This window comes from Portunus trituberculatus, chromosome 16 (genome assembly GCF_017591435.1).
Source record: "Portunus trituberculatus isolate SZX2019 chromosome 16, ASM1759143v1, whole genome shotgun sequence".
Taxonomy (NCBI): domain Eukaryota; kingdom Metazoa; phylum Arthropoda; class Malacostraca; order Decapoda; family Portunidae; genus Portunus; species Portunus trituberculatus.
Genome location: NC_059270.1, coordinates 5928716 through 5951215, shown reverse-complemented (window position 1 = coordinate 5951215; position 22500 = coordinate 5928716). Strand labels below are relative to the sequence as shown.

General features: G+C 37.5%; 2 protein-coding genes across 6 annotated transcripts in view; both read left to right on the top strand.

Annotated features, from left to right (window-relative positions):
• The first annotated feature begins 332 nt into the window (after positions 1-332).
• On the top strand, positions 333-1337 carry LOC123504652 (high mobility group protein DSP1-like). The gene has a single exon (XM_045255383.1). The coding sequence runs from the start codon at positions 422-424 to the stop codon at positions 1100-1102; it is 681 nt and encodes a 226-aa protein (XP_045111318.1). The 5' UTR covers positions 333-421; the 3' UTR covers positions 1103-1337.
• Positions 1338-3830: 2493 nt separating this feature from the next.
• Positions 3831-22500, top strand: part of LOC123504650 (polyadenylate-binding protein 2-like) — a 28862-nt gene continuing 10192 nt past the window's right edge. For 2 of the 5 annotated variants that reach the window (XM_045255380.1, XM_045255382.1), the window contains exons 1-5: positions 3832-3987; positions 5931-6077; positions 7693-7865; positions 14688-14882; positions 15189-15313. In XM_045255380.1, the coding sequence (XP_045111315.1) occupies positions 5936-6077; positions 7693-7865; positions 14688-14882; positions 15189-15313 (635 nt within the window). In that variant the 5' untranslated portion in view covers positions 3832-3987; positions 5931-5935. Of the gene's footprint in view, positions 3988-4047; positions 4203-5930; positions 6078-7692; positions 7866-14687; positions 14883-15188; positions 15314-21304 lie in introns of those variants that run through there. The other 3 variants (XM_045255381.1, XM_045255378.1, XM_045255379.1) reach the window with 3 other exon arrangements.

Genomic DNA, 22500 nt, shown 5'->3' with positions numbered 1-22500 from the left:
CAGACCCTTGCGCCCTTTGCTCTCATATATTTAAAGTACGTGGGGCATTTCCTACATTTCTTGCGTCATAAAGCCATAATGAGCTCTGTCATAAGGCCGAAAACCAGGTGCAAGCCTTACACACACGCCCTTAGTCGGCAGCGTGTGGCGTCCGCCAATGAAAACACCGCATTTTCCCGCGAACACAGTACAAAGCCACAGCCTGAGAAGGCAAGGCGTTGCTTCCGCTCGCCATCGAACCAATGAGAAGCTGGGTCTTAGAGGGACGGAATTATGGCTGGCGTAGAGGAGGCAAGGAGCGGGGCGGGGCGGGGCGGGTGGGAGCTGCTAACGGTCAGAGAGCGTCACTCACAAGCCAGAGTGTGAGGGAGAGGGTCGCACGGCAACTACCTCAGTCTGAGTGCCCCCTAATAGTGCCAGTATGCCGCGTGGACGCCCCAAGGGCTCCGGGATGGCGGTAGACAAGCCCCGGGGCAGGTTGTCAGCCTACGCCTTCTTCGTACAGACGTGCCGCACAGAACACAAGAAGCTTCACCCAGATGAGAACGTGCAGCTCGCGGAGTTCTCCCGCCAGTGTTCTGAGCGCTGGAAGACCATGTCCGAGGCTGAAAAGAAGAAGTTCCACGATTTAGCAGACCAGGACAAGATACGCTACAACGCTCAGATGCGGGACTTCGTTCCACCAGGAGGTCTCGTTGGGCGTCGTGGGCGGCGGTCGCGAGGCAACAAGCCGCCTAAGGACCCTAACAAGCCTAAGCGCGCTCTCTCCGCCTTCTTCTACTACGCCAACGACGAGAGGGCCAAGGTGCGTGCTGCAAATCCTGACTTCTCCGTGGGAGAAGTGGCAAAGGAATTAGGGCGGCAGTGGAATGAGCTTACTGAGAACGACAAGCTCAAGTACGAGAAACTGGCCGAGGAGGACCGCGCCAGGTACGACCGGGAGATGACAGCGTACCGGGCCGGGGAAGCACCACCTAAGAAGCTGAAGGCTACCAATGGTCACCCGGCGGTAGCGGCGGTAACTCAAGATGACGATGATAACGAAAATGGCCTTGCTCCTGACGATGACGACGACGACGACGAGGAAGAAGACGAGGATTAGTTGAGGTGTTTGGGACGGTCGTGGTGGTGACGGTGTGGTGATAGTGTTATGATATGATGTACAAACTTATTTTTATACGGCTAAGCCCTGTACATTTTATAGTGTAAGGCGGCCCGTTGGCCTCTCAAGGATCTTCACCACAGCAACGTGTATCAGGACCATGTACTTAATGACCTCATTTTTGAACGTTTAATTTAGTTTTTATATTTTGTATCAATAAACAGGAAAAAAGGAAGTGATGTGTCTTTCTCCGCAAGTTGGGCAGCCAGATAACGCCCATGGCCACCATAACCCCAGGCTGCCAGGGGGCCACGGAAGACGAAATTTACATAACCTAGTACGACTGAGCGCCATTTTTAAATATAAAAATTCACTGATTATGTCTTCCCGCTACCTGGAGACCTGGGTCAACTGGTCATGGGCGTCTTTTGGCTAGAATGGGAGGGCGATGTTATGTTTATAAGTTAATACCTAATTGAAGTAGTAAACGCAGCACACACAAACGCTAAATTACCAACCTACAAAATGTATGTATGAAGTGTGTGATTAGGATGAGTGAGTTTGCAGTTAGCGTTATTATTGTGTAGCTTTAGCTAGTTTGGTACTACGTGGTTACAATTCATCATTATGAGGTAAGCGGACGATGATTGTATAGTGAAGATGGAAGGTAAAAAAACCAGGTATGAGTATTGCGTGTCTACCTTCAAACATGACCTCTTGTTTTATCATTTTAGAAGTCATAAAGAAAAAAAAATGGAGAGGAGGTTAGTTAAAAAAGAAAAAAAAAAAAAATATATATATATATATATATATATATATATATATATATATATATATATATAATGGGAGGCAGAGGGGTAGGTCAATGAATAAACAACATTAATTCACTGAGCACTGCGCAACCTGATCGCGTCATGCCACATCAAGTGTGAGACTGAGCTAGGACCTTGCCAAACAAATATATTATTAGTGTTGCACAGGTTGGGTAATATATATATATATATATATATATATATATATATATATATATATATATATATATATATGTGTGTGTGTGTGTGTGTATGTATGTATGTATGTATGTATATATATATATATATATATATATATATATATATATATATATATATATATATATATATATATATATATATATATATATATATATATATATATATATATATATATATATATATATATATATATATATATATATATATATATATATATATATATATATATATATATATATATATATATATATATATATATATATATATATATATATATATATATATATATATATATATATATATATATATATATATATATATATATATATATATATATATATATATATATCACGAGACTAGGAAAGAATGATAAGCATCATACCCTTGACTAAGTGAAGTCCTCAAGAAACGGCGCTCCCATGTATCTGTGATTATGTAAAAAATCTTTAAATCTATAATGTCAAAGATATATCAAACACTCTCTTGTTCAAGTCTGCCATTAATAAATTCCTTAACATCTACCTAACTGGCAACTAAGTGATATGGGAGGAAGGTACAGGGAGAGAGGAAGGGAGGGAATCAGGTAAAAAGGTGGTTGCGTGCACGAGAGGGATGGAGGGAACGGAAAGAAAATGTGCGAATTAGGAGAAGTTGTGGGTTTCTCTTGTACGTGAGAGTAAACTTGTGTGGGGAGAAACGTTTTTGTTGAAAGTAATATAGTGACGCGCTTTGTCGGTATGATATTGAGAGGTCCTGTAATGTCAGGTAGAAATAAAGTCCAACCTATCATAGAATAGCGTGTAATGAAAACTGATACGTATATTTTCTTGCGGATTGTACGTAATACATACCAACATGTGTAACTTAAGGAATACGGGATTAAACTCCATTCACCCATCATAACAAAGCTTTTTGAGTCTTCTATATATAAGTGTATCAAAGGAATAAATACAGAAGAATAAGAAAACATATCATTTATATATATATATATATATATATATATATATATATATATATATATATATATGTATGTATTTATATATATGAAATTCTTCAACAATATAAAAATATTCCCTACCTACGGTTGGTAGACTATAGTATTATGTTACTTTAATAAGGTAAGTAATGATATCAAATGTAATAAACATGGTATAGAAAATCAATTTACATCATATAATGGGAACTCTTCCTCTGAAATAAGATAGATAAAAATAAAAATAGATACAAACAAATTCACCGACTGCGGATTCGACGCGAGAAATGGGTAGATAACTTACTTACAGTATATACTCCTTTACACAGTTTAATGATAAATGATATTCGATATAATAATAAACAATGCCATTAATATGAGATGGTGAATGAAACAATGGGGAAAATCATACCAATATAACAAGTACCTCAACAGGATCTTTGTGCCACTGCTAGCGGAAGTCACTTCCACCCAGCGACCGAACGTATTCAAAATATCGACATCGATACCTTATGTAGCGCTTTTAATGTTTTCTATTTTTTTGTAAATACTTATATAAACCACAGTATTACTCTTAATTTTCATCCATTCTTTTGATATACACGTAGGTACTGAAATACTAATATGGTTGCATATGATAAAGTATCATTCGTTTTTGTTTCAGTGTAAAGAAATTAATCGAAATACTCAGATATATGTACAAGTAATATTGCTTTTTTTGAATATTCCCCAACTCCTAAGAAATAATGGGTAATTCCCAGGAGAAGCTTTGGGCCTTGGGCGGCTGGGCCTTCGAACGCGGCGAATCGGCGATATTGTTTACGCGGCGCCATTGGTCCAGCACACGCAGGTTTTCTGACGGAGAGTGCCATCCCCAACCTACACGCCATATTGAATAGGTAAGACATGGTTACAAACAGCTAATGATGTCAGTAGGGATGGAAAGTATTGTAACATGGTGTCAGAGTGCAGTGGGCGAGGTGAGGGAAGCCATTGGCGGCGTGGGACGCGTGATCCGGTGGCAGCCTTCCCAGCCGTGCCCTGGCCTGGTTGACCCACGCGGTGCCACCTGAAGCCCTGCTCCGGACAAAATGACACCCATGGTTGTTTGTTGGTGGGTCTGCAGTTGTGTTATGAGAGCAGTGTGTGACCTCAGCTTCCCAGACAAGACTCAGGTGGAGAGCGTCTGGACAGCTGGCTGGTTGGCTACTTCTTACTCTGATTTTTGGCTTCAGGTGTACTCACAATTCATACATAATTAAGGATTTCTATTTTGTATATTCAGTAAAGTGTATTTATCTTAAATTCTTTAGTATTTCTTGACAAGAATTTCGCCTTCTCATTGCCCATTCAAACCCCTTGATCCTTCAAATAAGGTCGGGGGCCTGTGGATGGAATGGAAACGAAATATGAGCGTTTAAAGATTAAATTAAGTTTAATTTTGTTCGAATTTCTCTATGTTTAGGGGTCACAAGAAATTTATTTTTATGGATTTTAATGACTACTTAGAAGAATGTTTCCTAATCTAGCATAACCAGTAAATTTTTAAAATTACATTATAGTCTTTCTATCCCCCAAGAAACTGGGGGTATTTGGGTGGGGGAGGCAAACTGGTGAAATTTTCATGATAATTGTAGCCTGAAAATGATAAACATAGCTTGAAATTTTCCCTAGATATGTAGAAAAGGATCCCTTAACAGGTACACAATTGATGAATGAAACTTGTCTGCAAATTTTGTTGCTCATATCCAGAAAACTTAGCCAGGAATGCAGCCTTGACAACTCTCCTGAGGGATACTAGTCTAACCTAACCTAACAGTGGGGCTGTGTCCTAAGTGTATAAATCTAAAATGGACCCTCTTTAGCATACTAATCTATCTTAATGTTAGCCTAACCTACTCTTAAATTGGTTTTTGCTGTAACCGCAGTACCACCTCTCTTTGTGTCCAACCCGGAAAGTTTATGTATACCACCAGTCATGTTGTTGCACTGTTCTACATGAGAATTGCACTCTGATAGGCACTTGGAATAACACTGCATGATTAAGAAAATGTTATGATTCAACCTTTAAAAAGATAAATGCTGCCATACCTTCAAAATAAGTGAATGAGCAAACACACTTCATAACTGGATGTAACGAGAGAGTGGTCGAGATGCTTGAGAACTGAATCATGGTAGACAGTTGGCCTTTACTACTGATAGAATGCTATTTGATTGGGAGATTTTTTTTTCTCTTATTTTCATGGGCTGTGATGAACTTACCATGTTTGCACACTTCCAGTCAAGGCTCCAGAATCACACTCGAACAAACACTTTCTTGAACAGCTGAGATTTGAAACAATTTGGAATAACAATGGCGCCCAGAGATTCGAGTTATCATTCTTATGACATAAAGAAACATAAATATTTCAAAATATACAAAACTGTAGGAAATTCATAAAGATTAAGTTTTTAAAATACAGTGAGGTAACCAAAAATCATATTCTTTAGCATTGTAAAGACTATCAGTTTATGCTAATACCTTAAGATTGGGTCTAGGGAATTTTTTGGTTAGGTCATTCACATTGTGTTGTTTTTTTTTAGCAAAACCTAACAATGTATGTGTGACCACACAAAATTGTCTTGTCTACCATTCCCTTGGTTTGCTAGTAAATCAGCTATCCTAAAATACAGCATCTCCCAAAATCCCCACATTTGCTGCGTAAGAGCTGAATATTTATAAACTGAATTTTCCCCTGGATACTTAAGAGACATTTTCATTGAATCCAATAAGGCATGCACATTAAATCTATTGAACTTCCCATAGTACATCTTCAGGTATGCATTTATTTCTTTTTACCAGTGAGGATGGAACAAGAGGAATTACAGTATGAAGAAGTGGTAGATGCTGGAGAAGGTGGTGAAGAAAGCTTTGTAGGTGCTGCAGAAGACGAACACCACCTCAACGACACCGACCAGTCCATTGAAACTGAGCTAGAGGCCATCAAAGGTGAGAACTGGGATTACACATCTTAGTCTTCCCATTTTATGTTTGATGACTTGCACTAATTTTGTAGATAAACTCAGTGTATTAACCTTCATTTATTCTTCAGCTTTTAGGGTGTACAGGTAAGTGATAATCTGTATGTATTGTGTTCTGCTCTGGTGATATCATTTGTGGAGTCTAAGTGCAGTCACATTATTGTTTTGAATTGACTATGGTTGCTTGTTAGACGGGTCATTCCTTGCTGTTGAAACTGCGTGTCTTCCCTGTGACAATTTATACATGTCATGTGAGGATGAAAGATCATCATTTTGATACATCAAGATGTATATTTTAAGGTGTATGCTTTGAGTTTGGAGACTTTATTGACATTTTGCATAGCATTTCCTAGTGTTGAAAGTACACAATAAGAGCTTACTGATGGCATTGAACTTGACTGAAAGAATAAATGAAGAAATACAAAGATATGGATATTGAATAAGCCTTGATCAGATTCTATGCCTCATGAACTATAAACAATGAAATGAGGTGTACATTTTTATAATGCACCTATATTGCATATTACAAGTACATGCAACCCCCGCTTAATGAAGGGGTTACGTTCCTAAAAAATCCTTCGTTAAGCGAATTTTCGTTAAGTGAACCAATTATAACAAGTTTAACCCCTGACTTGAGCTTCCATTGAGAGCAAACAAAGCGAGAGTGCATCACAGTACAGTAAAAGGTGTAATGAAAGTAAAAATTATGAAGTTAAACATTTAAGCAGTTTACTTTAAGACTAAGTCATTATAATGTACACTAATGTATGTATGTAAATAACTTTATAATATTGATGATCTTAGATTTATGAAGGGAGGGAGAATGGAGCAGGAAATACGCTAGCTGGCAACCTGTGGAATGTAAACAAAGGGCGCATCATTGTACCGCATACAAAACTTATGTACCACATTTCCATAACGCTGTCCATTTTATCCATTGCAGAGTCACGAGTTCAGGTGGTTCTTTTAGCTTGCAAGGAAGATATGATCTCACCAGCCTTCTTAATAGAGTCTGCTGACTTGAAAATGGTAGACAGTAGGGAAGCAATGCTATTAGTTTTCTCGCCTCGTGTCTGTGAATAATATCCAGCTTCACTTTGAGAGTAAGAGACTTCCTGGTCTTCTTAGCAATGCTAGGTGACATTGGAAGGCGTTTTGGTGGCATGTAGAGCGAGGGAAGACGAGCTGCTGCTGACGCTGTTATTGTTTTGAACATGGGGGAGTGAGTGGTGCGCATTTTGTCCATGAGAAGCGCTGGTGTATTCAAAAGCCTGTCAACTTGCATGATATGGCGGGGCTTTCAAACTTGGAAAAAATTACCTGGATAAAATTTTGTTAAAGTGAGTTTGGTGTTAGTTAAACGAGCAGATGGTAGTAAAAGGAAACCTTCGTTGTAGCGAAATTTCGTTGTGTGAACCTTCGTTAAGCGGGAGTTGCCTGTACATGCATGGATAGGAGGTCTATTTTTGATAGATCAACTCATTGTGACAGAAAAATCAGTGTTGTAAAGCTGGTGTGTTTTATGTTGGTATAGCAGATGATTCAGTATACTTGTTACACCTTCCCTAACCATCACCCCACAGCACGGGTCAGAGAGATGGAAGAGGAAGCTGAGAAGATCCGCCAAATCCAGTCAGAGGTGGATAAGCAGATGAGTCTTGGCTCCCCACCAGGGGCAGCAGGGGCCACCTCACCCCTCAACATGTCCCTAGAGGAAAAGATGGAGGTGGATGCTCGATCGATCTATGTCGGCAATGTGAGTAGTTGTGGCTACAATGCTGCCAAGTGTGAGGGTTGCAAGGTTGGGGTGCAAGACAGTACAAGTGTAAGGTGAAGTGAAGGTTAAGTAGTGATGGAGAGAAGTTAAGGATAGTAGTTAAAAATATGACGGTTGCATTCACTAATGTATTAAAAGCTACAGGTCTAGTAATGGGGAGAGGAAGAGAGGTATAATGATGAGAAATCTAGCTGTAGGGAGGGTGGCAAGTCATCCTATTGAATACAGCCACCGCTCCCAAGTGATGAGTAATCTTCTCCCTGAATACCTCTTTTTCATCCTCATATGCTCATGAAACTAATCCTCCAATGCATTTTTTTATTTCAGGGAAAAAAAAAAAAAGCCACGTGAGATAATATGCAAAATATAATTCCATAATATGTAACGTGCAAGGAACACACTGTATTACCAAGAATGGATCAAGGATGGTGTGAAGCAGAGAATCAAAAGACTTGTTTTTTTACTGTATTTATTTATTTATTTGTTTATTATTAATTAATTAATTAATATATTATTATTCTTATTTATTTATTTATTTTTTATTTCATTTTACTTATTTTTTTTGCACAGGGGATTAGTTAGGAGTTGCTTTTGTACAGGCCAAGTGATTAAGAATTTTCTTTATTTGTTTGAGGGTTATGGTATGTTGTGGTTGTTCAGCTTGTATATGCATGGTGTAGTAAAGGAAGTGAATGCTAAGGTGTGAGGTAGAGGGCTGAATTCAATCAGTTGGGAGGAAAGAGTTTTGAATCTAAGTCAGCTACCACAGTGGAGTCATGGAAGTCGGCACAGATCAATTTCATGGTTTGATTTGGGTTGCATTGGGGTCACACAGAAAGTATGTTCACATGTACCCTGCTCATAGGCTGCCTTTTTTTGTAGGAAATATAGTTGATTTCCTCCATAGTAAGTAAAATTACATTTTCATTTTTTCACTACAGTAAACCCCTGATTATCCGAAACGAAAGGGGGAAGCCTCTTTCGGATAAGCTGATTTTTAATCAGATAATCCAGATTTGTGATTTTTACCTAAAAAAATCATAAAACCTACTGTTACGAAACCCTACCTTGGGGCATGCACAGTTATCTCCCGACACCAGTCTTACCATGTATACAGGCAGGACCTATCCTTCCGTTGGCCGCTTTGCTGATGATGCTGGCAAGTGTAAATACAGTGGCGCGACCGCCAACTGCTGATTGTAAACAATGAAAGAAAACAAACGCACGATATGCTAAACAAAGCATGATTAAAACGTATTTATTTTAAGTGTTCTTATTAATTTTAAATGTTATTACAATTAGCTAAAGTAGTTGAAGAGTAAGTTGAAAAGCAAAAGAAAAGAAAATTAAATCAGATTAGAATATAGCTCACCTTCTGAAATTTTTTCCTGGTAATGAAAACAGTCTTTAGTTTAAGTGTGTTCTCCTTGGCAAGCTATAATGAAATGATACATAATTAATTTTGAATGAACTATGTATCCTAAAAGGATTGGTCATAAAAATGTAAAAAGATTTGGAAGGAATGGATGATGAGTGACAGTCTCCTGCCAAATAACTAATCACTGGCATCTCTATTGGCTTAGATAAGGAGTTCTAAACATTTTTCTTGTTAAGATCCCCTGCTGAGGTATAAGACCATCTACCTGAATCCCCAGTAATCTGACATTGAATAGAATGTCAATTTAGTGACTAACACTAAATGCAGTGGTACTGTAAAGGATATTATTAGATGAGTCATCTAAGTACCCCTGGAAATTTTGTGAACCCCTGGTGGTTTTGCAAACCCCAGGTTGAGAACCCCCTGGTTTAGAGGGTACATTTCTGAATGTGCAGAGGAAATAGTTTCATGACTGACACGCACCTATGTCTGTGATTTCCACTGTAATGCTTGCTGATGATGCAGCTCTGGTGGCTGATTCAGAGGAAGTTGAGGAAAAAATTGGTGGTGGAGTCCTGGCATGTTTGTCAGAGTGGAAAACAAAGTGACTGTTGGTTTAAGTTAAGTAGTAAAATGTTCAAGAGTTGGTGACAGGATGGATACAAGATTACACTTACAATGGAGGTAATATTTAAGACAGAAGTTAAAGAGATAAGTTATATCAGAGAATAGTGATGCCCACTGGTATATGGTGGTGAAACTCAGAACATGGGAGTAGCATAGAAGAACAGTTGAATGTAATGGAAACAGTGTTTGAAGAATGTTTGGAGTAACATGGAGGGACAGAGTAAGAAATGAGAAGATAGAAGAGCTGGCTGTATTTGCTTTTCAATGTGTGTTAAATGGTTTGGGCATGCAGAGAGAATGAAGGACATTAAATGAATATAGAGAGTAATGAGGTTAGGTGTATGTGGTAAAAGATTAAGAGGAAGGCAATACCTGGAGTGGATGAACTGTGTGAAGAGAGCACTTACAAGAGGAATGGGTGTGCAATGCAAAATCAGTGTGCATACTAGAGGTGAATAGAGTTACTGTGGTGAGTGCATGATAATGTCTTGTTTTTGTTGAGCCGAAGTGTTGGTGCACTTGATAGGACTCATCGGCAGATGGACCCTATTAGTGTGTGGCACTTCATAGAAAGTACCCTGCATCTGCTATGGTGTCAGGATTGGAGTAGGTGCAGGAAAGGGAAATATCTTGTTATGAAAGGGCAAGTGTATGCTGTCAGGCCTTGTTGTGAATGGGTGTGGCCAGCTCTGGTATGGTGGTCCTTGAGACTGACCCTTTCTAGAGGAAGCTTATGGACTATCAGTGTGAATGATGTGTGTGTTTGTGAGTGTATGGTGTATTGTTTGGACTACCATGTGTGGGATTGCCAGCCTAGTGTATAGACAGATAGATCTGACTGCCCTATTTTAAGCCAAGGAGTTGTCATCTTGTTTACTGACTGGAGCAGAAGACTGGGGTCCCATTCCAAGGCACCTCCAAGGCACAGTGCTTGTCTTAAACATAATGGTCACTTGATGAGAAAATCCATCATTGTGAGGGGAAAGAGTATATCAGCAGGGTTTGATAACTTTTTGCGCTCTCCGGCACCGCACAGCCTTAAAGATAGAACGCTAACCTGCCACTGTGAGAGGTAAAATTTGGTTGTTGAATCAATTCCATTCGTCCTTATATAGTAATCTGAATCTCACAGAATTTTGTGGTCTCTCTTTTCTCTCTCCTCCTTAAAGCTTCTTTTCATCTATGAATAATGTTTACAGAGTCTATAATAAGGTAAAAAGAGCTTTCTTGTAATGCACAGGCGACATCTGGTAATTTCCTCTGATTGGCCATTTTGAATGGTACCATGCGCTATTGGCTGATGGCTCTTGTTGCACAGATTTCTGGAAAGCTGTCCTAGACAGGAGGAGGGTGAAAAAGGGACGTAAACCTGCCCCGGGATGGGCCCTGGGAGTCCTACCTCCTCTTGGGTGTGTCTGTATATAAAAGTGTCTTTGCTTCCTGTAAGAGAAAGAAAAATTGTCTAAACCACATGCAAAAGGGTAAACATGGAAAGGAGAAAGAATAAATTGATATTGATTTGCTCTTACAGATCACATTGCTGGTCCAGTAAAAAATGATGTTGAAAGTATGATTCTTATTGGTATATGAGTATGTATCAAATGTGGTCTAGAGGGCCCAGATTTAGCATTACATACTTTAAAATTGAAAATAACCAGTCAAATAGGTTTTATATTATTTAAGATCTTAAGAGATGCATTACTGTAAACCCTTGCTGTTCATGAGGCCATCGTAGACAGTATAATTAAGAATTGGTTTAGTTAATACTCAATGAAAGATAATAGGATTGTATTCCAGCCCTCTCCCAGTCATTACAACATATATCTATTTTCAATGACTGCTTAAATCACACTTTTTATTTGATTTGACCAATAAAAACAACTGCCCTAAAATGCAATGTTGCAGTGATCTACCACTCATAAATCTGGTCCCATCATAAATTTGGTACTGGTTTTTCTTAGTAAGTCAGTTTTCTCTAACTCTATATTTTGTCGCTGTTGTGTGGTGGCACTGCTTGCAAACACATGGAAGTCATTATAACCTGCTTACTTCTAAATCCTAAACCCAGTCATGATTCCAATAAATAAAGCAATGCTTCTTATGTAAGTGTAAACAATGTATCGTACTTTGTCCACAAGAGATAATGCAGAACTTAGAGAGATTTTGATTTAATGATTTTATTTTCTCCATTAACTATTTGTGCTGATTGGGTCATTTTAAAGGTAAAAGATGGTCATCTATTAGCTTAACTGTATTCTAACCTAATAATATATCTATAATCCAGCAGAATTTCTAAGCTGGCATCCCATGGATCCCAATATATGCTCTTATCAGATGAAATGTACCTACATCAGATTGGAATTCATGGCCGAAGGATTAAGATATCAATTGCCCCTCATTTGCTTTCAGCCACAGCCTTCAGTTCTCTCTTGCCCCTATTGGTCAAGGCTGTCAAAAATAATTTCTTTTCCTCCAAGGAGCTTATTCCTCCCATTTCTCTTGAAAAATATAGAAATTTTCTGTCACTGCAGTAAGTCTTCTCACCTCTCTAAGATATATATAAGATCTTTAACTCAAATGGGAGTGGCAGGAAGAAAAAATAACTGCAGTGATTTTACAAAAGCTGTATCATTTTGCTGAAGGTTGGTCATAGCATAGGAATACAAGTAGATTCTAAAATTGAGATTAGGAAAAGTAAGTGGCTGGAGCAAGACTGGTGGTGTGCAATGTACCAGCATGCATTAACAACACTGCTTTGTGAATCAAGTGTCTGCAGTTTAGATTAGTTATTTGTACATCAAAGCAGTTCAGGAGGCTTAATGAAAAGTACCAGTGCTAAGCTCATGCTTTGGATTTTTGCAGAAAGACTTACTTTAGGGTTTGAGAGAAGCTATTTAGTGAGGCAGTGGGAGACCAACCTTCACGACTAATCTTTTATCATAGTTAGCAAAGACTATGATTCTGTCAGGTGTGATGTTGTGAACAGCAAAGGTAAATAGCTCACTGCTTTCTGGGAAAAAAAAAAAAAAAAAACACACACACACACACACACACACACACACACACACACACACACACACACACACACACTCCTGTCTTTCATTGCACATTTTTTATTCAACACTTTTGTACAATGTCTCTCATTGTTTACTTGGCAGCACATAATTACTTAAAAGCTCAACTCTTGTGGCACTAGTTCTGTCATTAATCCTACATTTAGTATTACATTTATTGCTATTACTGCTCCTGACATCTCTTGTGTCTTGAATGGCATTATCATAGAAGCTCTTGTGATTTTTGATTGCACATATTTCCTTAATTCATTATTTTCTTACTTGACTAACTTGTATTTACCATTTTTTGTTGAATACTAATTTATACTTCCTCACTCACTTTTATCAGTTCTTTTATCTCTTTCTTAATACGATTTCCATGTGGCCAACTTTCCTTTGATTACCTCTGTTGCTCCCTGTCCCATTCTGCATTTTCATTACTACTTCTACTGATTACTACTTCCATTGTATTTTTATTTATTTATTTGTTTGTTTATTTATTTATTTTTTACTAATTACTGCCATTCCTCAAGTTTGTAATTTCAATATTGATTTTTTACCTTCATCTTTCAATTCTCATCCAAGTCTCAGTTGTGTATGTTTGTTAGTACATTGTCTCCCCCCTTGCCTATATTTTATCACCTTTCATTGTTTATCATAGGGATCCAAGCCTTTTTTGTTACTCCACTGCCTTTTCTCTCTTCTCACCCTCCTTGACCTTCCTTGCTTCCTGTTATGTACATAGTCTAACCAAGATACACAAATTCAATTACTTTCCAAATAAATATACTCTTTTTCATTCATTTGTGTATTCGGTTCTTATTCTTTTTGCAGATGAATCCTTGAAATTAACAAGGTTTCTCTCTCTCTCTCTCTCTCTCTCTCTCTCTCTCTCTCTCTCTCTCTCTCTCTCTCTCTCTCTCTCTCTCTCTCTCTCTCTCTCTCTCTCATTAAGTTTTGTTTGTTGCATACACTTTCAAACACATAAGCTTTTGACTGACTCCCACTTCCTGCAATCAGCACTGTATCGTCTGCAAACAAGCCCATAGGAGTAGTATTATTGAAATGGAGATTGAACGTTAAGGAGATAGGTTGCAGGTTTCAGCTTGTCATGGGGAGATATTTCCTGTTAAAGGTAAGTTGGTGTTGAGTAATTCGAGAGGTAATGGAGATTCTTGCCAGGTATTCATTTTTGAAGACTACTAACTATATCTTTAGCCAGTAGGTGTGGTATATCACATAAGTATGGGATATCTTGAAGAATAGGAATACAAATACTGTATAGTACATCAATGCCTATTATATTAGTTTTCTATATTTGTCAGCTTACTAAATTTTGAAGTGATTATTGGTAAAGTTGGAGGTGTGTCTGGGTATGAGTGAAAGTAGGGAAGCATATCTTTTGTATGACATTCAGACATAGGTCAATAGAGTCCAATCATGTGTGCTAGTCTGTGTGCTAGGCTAGTGTACTAAATTGTATGTTCTCTATCATTTGGTTACTTGGTTGGAAATTATAAAGAATATCCACCATCAATCAATTTTTTATGTGAAATGTTGAATATATTATCCATATTTTTTCCACCTCTTGAGTGATAGAAAAGGTCCATAACAATAACCAATGTCCATTAAGCTCAGGTGTAATTCTAGTAAATCACGTCTATTCGTCACTGGTGTTGCCATATGTAGGTGTCTCATGTCACTAATGTTGCCTCATGGGGTGGCTGGGATGGGCTTGGACAGGTGGATTACGGAGCCACGGCGGAGGAGCTGGAGCAACATTTCCATGGATGTGGAGCAGTCAACCGTGTCACCATCCTATGCAACAAGTATGACGGCCACCCAAAGGGCTTTGCATACATAGAATTTGCTGAGAAAGATTCTGTGCAGATGGCCATGGCCCTTGACGAGTCACTATTCAGAGGGAGACAATTGAAAGTAAGTGTCATCATTCATATGTACTATTTGAATTTCATTATATATTATAGTTCTTTTATGAATATTATTGGGTTATTTATCTGCTTTTGATATGTGAGCTCCTGTTTATTTTTATTGAGTCTCTCTCTCTCTCTCTCTCTCTCTCTCTCTCTCTCTCTCTCTCTCTCTCTCTCTCTCTCTCTCTCTCTCTCTCTCTCTCTCATTTGCCACCTACTTTAGGAAACAGATGCCTTGACTCTGTGTATAGAGTACAAATCTTATTTTCAGAGAAAGAGAGTTTTCTGTCATTGCTTTTGTTTACATTAGGTGATGCCTAAGAGGACCAACAAGCCTGGAATCTCAACAAGTAACCGACCACCGCGGGGAGTCAGGATGGCGCGAGGCCGAGGCAGATTCTACTCCGGCTACCGACCCACCAGACGGCCCTCCAGGTACTCCACCTCCATGATGGTATTGTTGTAAGAGGGAGTGAGTTAGTGAGTGAAGAGTACTTTCTTTACTTTCTTCTCCCTTTCCCTTTCTCTCATCCATTCTTATTTTTCTTATACAGTGGTCCCCCACAAAGCATAGAGTTAGCCATCAAACTGGAAGCATTGACCAAAATTTTTGCTTGAAATATTCTTCCATGAAACACTTAACTATTTGAATGAAATTTGTGAAGTTGTGAAATCTTAAAAGTATTTTCTTACTTTACATATGAATTTGATCATGGTATCATTACTCTGGATTTGTCATGTATGAAGACATTGTTAGGGAAGTATCAGCCTTCTCACTACCATGATCCATCCAGACTTTACCTCATAGTACTTGGTGACTCATGAATGATGGATATACTTTGAGCTATGAAGTTGCAGCTAAAAGTTCAATTGATCAAACCATATGTAATGCTGTATGGTCAGTCTTCATTCAATTTCCTTAATTCTGTTCTGGAACATTACTGTTTTATACATATAATTAACTGGAAAGAAAAAAAAAAGCATGTAGGTCAATTGTTTTAATTAGGTGTTTTTTCTTGGGTGCATCTCAGGACTTTGAGATAAAACTTTTAATTATAAAGAAATATCTAATGGAATATGAAACAGCATGATTCAATCATAGATTGTAATGGTGAATACAGTCTAGAACTCACAGTGTATATATTTATACTAGCTATCAGCTGATGAGTTGTATTCATATTCAGTAGCAGATGATTAAGCTTAGTTTTATCAGATGTGAGTGTAAGCTGCTATTGTCAGTCATGATTGCTTTGCCTGGTGCAAACTCTGTAAGCCCCAGCTGTCTCTACAAGCTCCTTACAAGCTTAAACCAACCTCCTCTTGGAGACATCTCAAGCTGCTTACCTGACATCTCAGAACAAGCAAGATGTCCATGATATAACATTTCATATCTCATTTATGCTTACTACGTGCAATACTGATGTTTTATAGTAATTTTATAATGAACACAGGGCATCTGGCATGTATGCAGCTCTCATATGTTTGAAATATTATGAGGGACAAACAGATATGCAAATGTTATTTGCAGAATGCAATAGATGTGCAGATATTTTGAAGATAAATATTGTTAGTGTACTGACATATTTATTTAATATTTATTTATGGTGAGATTTGATGTGGATGGTTTAAAGCAAGTATACATCTTTCATTTATACATGTGTGTTTATTTGTGAAAATGATTTGCTTGGTGTGAGTGATAGATGATTTAAGGCATTCAATCAGTGGAGTCATATGATACTGCTTGCTTGGTATGGATGCATTTCCTAAGACAGAGAAGTTACTTTCACTACAACTCACTAATGTAGTAAATTTGTGTGCATGACATTTTAGTATGTTTTGTGTGGTACGGGTTGACCATCAATACTTTGATATCCTGGAGCTATTATGAATTAGCTGTTTTCCTGGATTAACTGAAGTTTACTTACCCTATGACACCTTTAATACATCTTCTGGAATGTTTACAAGAAATAGAAAGTGTGCTTGGTGGACCCGGGAATGTTTTCCATTAAATAGTGAAGCAGCTACTTTATTAAATGTAAATGAAACATTGTGAGACAGGAAACAGAAGACCAACCTGACATTGTCAGTGTATTCTGCAACTCTTTGCTTGTTTCATGATAGTCTTTCTCGACAAACCTTTTGCACTGATATACAGTAGCACTTCTATAATATCTCCAACCACCCCTCAGCATATTCGTAATGATGTTTTAAACCATAATCTATGAAACACCTCACTTCTTTCATGTGCCACACCATTTATACCCCTGCATCATTACTTGGTCATGATCTTTCTTTCTGTTATTTATTTTTTTTTCTGTATGTAGTGTACATCTATTTTTTTAATCATTGTCTGTAAAGACAATTATATCATACACACCTGATCATACTATACTATAAGCTCAACACAGGCGATGAACAGAAACACAAGGTTTAGCTTTTGCAACGCTTCCACTCTTCGTGCTGTATTAGTGTTTTGTGCCATGAAATTCTCTTTCTTCCTCTGAAGTCATAGATATAGTGAATCCAGACTTCCTTTATACTTGGGTGGGGGTTGTACTTGTCTCACGTTGATGCCATGTGGGTAGTTAACATGAAGTTCTTTCACTCGTACTGTAATCTTTTGTCTTGATTAATCATTCCAAAATGATAAGTTATTTGACTATTTGTCTATTTCAGTGACTTAATTTGATGGAACAACAAGTTTATATATCTTGTGGTAACACGTGTAGGTCTTGTGCCCCATGTCCTGGATATGTGATTCCCTCAGGCTACACCTTGCTGGCCACACCAGGTCAGGTCACCTTGGGGTTGAGGTGGCAACAAGCTGGACATATACAGCCTGTATCCTTAGTATCAAGTTAGTCAGGATCAACTGCAAAATGAAATAAGAGTTAAAAATGAAGTCTGGGAAAAATGTGCAGTTCAGCAACACTCAATGCAAGCCTTCCTGATTGAGGGTCTGGTGCTAAATCACTTCCACACTCAGTATTGCTCCAGGGATTATTTATATTCTGTCAGTGTAACTTCATATAGATGTTTATATTTGAAATATGTAAAATTTATTGGTTTAACCCTTGGGAGAACTTTGACACTGGCACATTAGTGTGTGCATTGGTGGTCTGTTATCACTCATTACTCTTGTTTTCTTTCTCAATTTCTGTTCTAGCTTACTCCACAGACAAGAGAGCGATTGTAGTTTGCTGAGATAACTCTGTACAGATGTTGACTTTACATAAGCTATATAAAATACTTAGTAGATTTATTGATGTTCTCTTTTCACTAAAGAGTGCTCATACAGAAGTGTTCTGGTGCAATTTTAACATGGGAAATGTCCTCTCAGTCTCAGTACCATGCTACATTAGTAGTGCCATCTGTGACTGCATGCAGTCTAACAGACATTGCACATTTAGCAGATAGGAAATATAGCCAGCTAAAAATATGCTGGATCAAGTGAGGTTCATGATCAAACAGTAGTAGAGTATCAATGGTCAACCTGTACTGCTGTTTCACATACTGCAGCTGTGAAGCAAGAGTTCTTGTACCCTTGATGGAACACTGAGTATGCATTGTTGCCTGCTTTGGCCTTGTTTGTTGGTAGTCTTGTTGGTCCAAGAATGAATGCCTGTATTCATTAGCTAATATTACTCTTCGCTTTATGAAACCCTCTCTCTCTCTCTCTCTCTCTCTCTCTCTCTCTCTCTCTCTCTCTCTCTCTCTCTCTCTCTCTCTCTCTCTCTCTCTCTCTCTCTCTCTCTCTCTCTCTCTCTCTCTCTCTCTCTCAAATTATATATTGTTCACAAGAGTGAAGCATTCAGAAATATATTATCAGCTGCTAAATTGTTAAAATTATTATTGTTGTATTTATATATATTTACTATATTATTCTACTAAAATATCAATTACATATATCAGTTTATTTTGTAGTATTATTTCCAGTAAAAGATAAGTCTAGCATTGGCAGCACATTCACCAAAGATATCTTAAATGTTCCAGCCGGTACGATCTGTTGATGGATCATTTTAAGATAATCATACATGGTTACATTTTTCATAATATGAATATTTATGATATAGATAATTATTACATTGCCTGATTTCAAAGTAAGCATTTATATTAATTTAATTTGATTTACTTAATTTTCTGAATCCTTATTTTTATATTCAAATTTATCTATTTTTCTCACCGCAAAATAAGAGAAACCTTGTTCATACAAATGTGTGGAACATTAGTGTAGAGGCAAGTGAATGTTAAATTAATATTACGTATTCCTTTTAGTTCATACCCATGCAAATAAATTTGTAAGTTAATATACTTCATTCAGTTAGGTACAGTCAAATAGGAAACTTGTTGGGTTAGTCTATGCTGGTATCTATCTTCAAGTAATGAGAAAAAAAGTAAAACTATTAAAGCCTATTCAGATTAAAATATGCGTTTTACATTTTTTTTCTTTATATTATCAATGGATAATTTAAAATCAGGATGTTCACTCATTTATTTATTTATTTATTTATTTAACTTTTTTGGAGGTCAGTTATTTGTCATGATTTCTACTATGATCAGTGTTGTATGTCTTCATAGACAAAGCAGAATACTCAGAATTCATGCTTATTCATTTTCAAAAACCAAATAAAAGGGAATGGAGTCATAAGCTATGATGCCATGATGGATTATGCAAATATAGCATAGAATTGTACTCAGTGTGTTCTGATCCACCAGCAGTCATTGCCCACTGGTGGCTCACATTGCAGCATGACATAAGATTTTTCTCGTATTGTGTGTCCCACTGATGTTGGAAGAGTTTAGTGTAGTCGGTAGTCTCATTAGCACTTGTATGCTTCGTATACCTGTCCCTTCTCAGACAGCTCTGTACTGGTAAACAAAAAGTTTCTATTGCTGCAGTGATGTGGAGCGTGCTGGTCTGTTGTGGTACTCCGCCAACCACAATTAATATGGGTAGTATTACAAGCTGTTCTCTATGGATACTATGCAGTTCAACCTCATTTTCTTATATAATGTTCCCTTGCAAAGAAATGTGAGAAACATGATGGTCCTGGTTTCCAATGTCAGATATAATTTCTTTAATAAATTTTTTTCACCATAGAAAATTACAGTAACTAGGGTGATATTCAATGATGACTGACTGTACATATACTACATGGTGTTTATGAGCACATAAGGGCATTCTAGATTGGAAGTCTGATCACAAGTAGAAAGGATTGATGGCTTTTGCATGTATAGCACACCTGACTATTCACTCTAGTGGTGTGACCTTTATGACCTGCAGTAATTAGATGTGTCTCATGAGCTTTGACAATACATTGATCTTTGTTATACTATTTAATTTGTAGAATGTCAGCAAGGCAGTTTTTCTTTACTGATAAAAGCAAAAAGAAATTAAATGGGCAGGTTCAGATAACAAGGGTGTGGATGGTTTAGCTTGGGTCATTATCCTCAGATTTTCTCTTGACAGTTGAGTTGAGAGAATAAAAATATCCTGATTTGATTGTATTTTCCAGAAATTATTTTATCAAATGGAGAAAAAAAGGATTCAAACCTACTTTTTCTTTTATTTTTTTACTCAATATTTGGTGTCATATTGGAGAAATGGTTAAATAAATGTGAAGTTGGAAGACATGCATTGGACAGAGTGCATTGATAGGAGCGACGTGGTTTGTATGTTAAGGAATATGATGATGTAAGGGCCAGCACATTTGTCTCCTCTATGATGTAACCCCAGTTCATTCACTAATGATTTAAGTGCAGCATGTTAAAGATAGAAGGTTAGTAACCCTGCTCTCTTTTAACCTGAGTATGGGAGCAATGGGATTAATTTGAAAATTGTGGAAGGGTGGTATAAGTATGGTTCATTATTACAGTATGAACTTCTACCCTCTTCATATCACTATGAAAAGTATATCTTTTCCATCATGTTAACTATTTTATGGCATGAAGTGCTTTTTACAATATAAAGGCATAAAACTGGCGATCTTTTCCATATTACTTTTTGTATATCTTCATATCAAGCCACACTTTGACTAGACTCCTCCATGGCCAAGTCATATGGGAGTTGTCTCAGAAGAGTTGAGGTGAGGTTAGTAGTGTGGCAATAGGCAGGAAGGAACAACACTGGAAATAATAATAGTTTTGAATCAAAAGGAGAAAGCCTCTAAGAGTAAGGAAGATCATGAGGCAGAATGATGAAAGAAATTAATTGACAGAAATGAAAATGATTATAAATATTTAGTTAGCCCAGCAGCACCTCATCTGTGTTGGGTGACTCAGTCAGTACCTCTTGATGTCTCAGTTGTGAGCTAGATGCAACTAGATTTCAGACCTCATGATCAACTTTGAATCCTTTTCTTGTCCTTTTGAAAATATACAGAAAATGTGTTCAAATTAGATTATCATTCCATTCTTCCATAACAGATTCAGTTACAAGAAACTATAGTCGCCGCAGGCTAAGCTGGTCTAGAAGCCTTGTCCCTGCATCCCCACTGCCTTTTGGTGGGCAGCAAACTGGTGCATTCATAATGGTCTTGCCCACAATTTTTTTTATTGAAACATTTTAATCTTCTATCAGTTAGCCTTTCCTGTAGCTGATATTTTAGGATATCTTGAAAAAAAAAAAAAAAAATTAACCATTAGTTATTCAGAAAAATTTGGAACCAGCAAAGATTATGAAACTCATCCACACATGCATTGGACAAATAAATCCTGAGACAAAGCCCAAGTACAAGAAACCACTTGCTTACTTTAAGTTTGGGCACCATCCCCCTTGAGCAGCAATGCAACACTCAGCGTGCCACTGTCACCATTGAAATGCATTCTGGAAGTGTTGTTCTTGAAGTGTCGTATCCATTATTCTATGTATAGAGAATTTGCTGTTTTGGTTTGGCCTGGTTGGCCTTGTAGCTTGAAGTAGTAGATAAATTAATGGTTGATAGTGCTGTGTCCTTTATTTACTTGGTACTTATTGTCATTCTTCTTATCATAGAAAGTAGATTTCACCTTTCCTCAATTCAGCGTCAATCATTTTATGGAATCTAGCTCATACAGCTATTTTGTTCAGTACTCATATCTTTAACTTAGTTTTCTTTACAACTACATTCCTTGGTTTTGGTGTGTATAGTCATTCTGCTTTCTTCATAAAAATTTTAAGAATATTCCATCCAGTCATTTATAATTTCATTGCATTGCTGAGCTATTGCAATTTTGCGTGCCCTTATCACATAAAGTGAACCCTGCTTAAGTCAGACCTGAATAAGCCAGATATTGGATGATTTGGACACTTTTTAATTTTTTATTTATTTGTGTTTTTCCACATTGTATTCTGAGTGCACTGGTAGGTATTTTTAAGTTACTCATCTTACATATTGGCTGAAATGCCCCTGGTACCTCTTACGTTGCTCAAATAATTTGAGGAGTTGTCTGAGTCGTTGAAGATGTAAAATTGGCATGTGTGCCAAGATCAGTGTTTACACCACTAATGTGTGAAGCACGTGGCAATGTCTCCCTCAGTTTTCCCTTGCTGTGTTATACTTATTATTGCCTTGCTAATTCTACAATGGCTTCTGAGGGAAAAATTGTGTCTTTCATGTCACTCAGGAAGCTGATGATCTTGT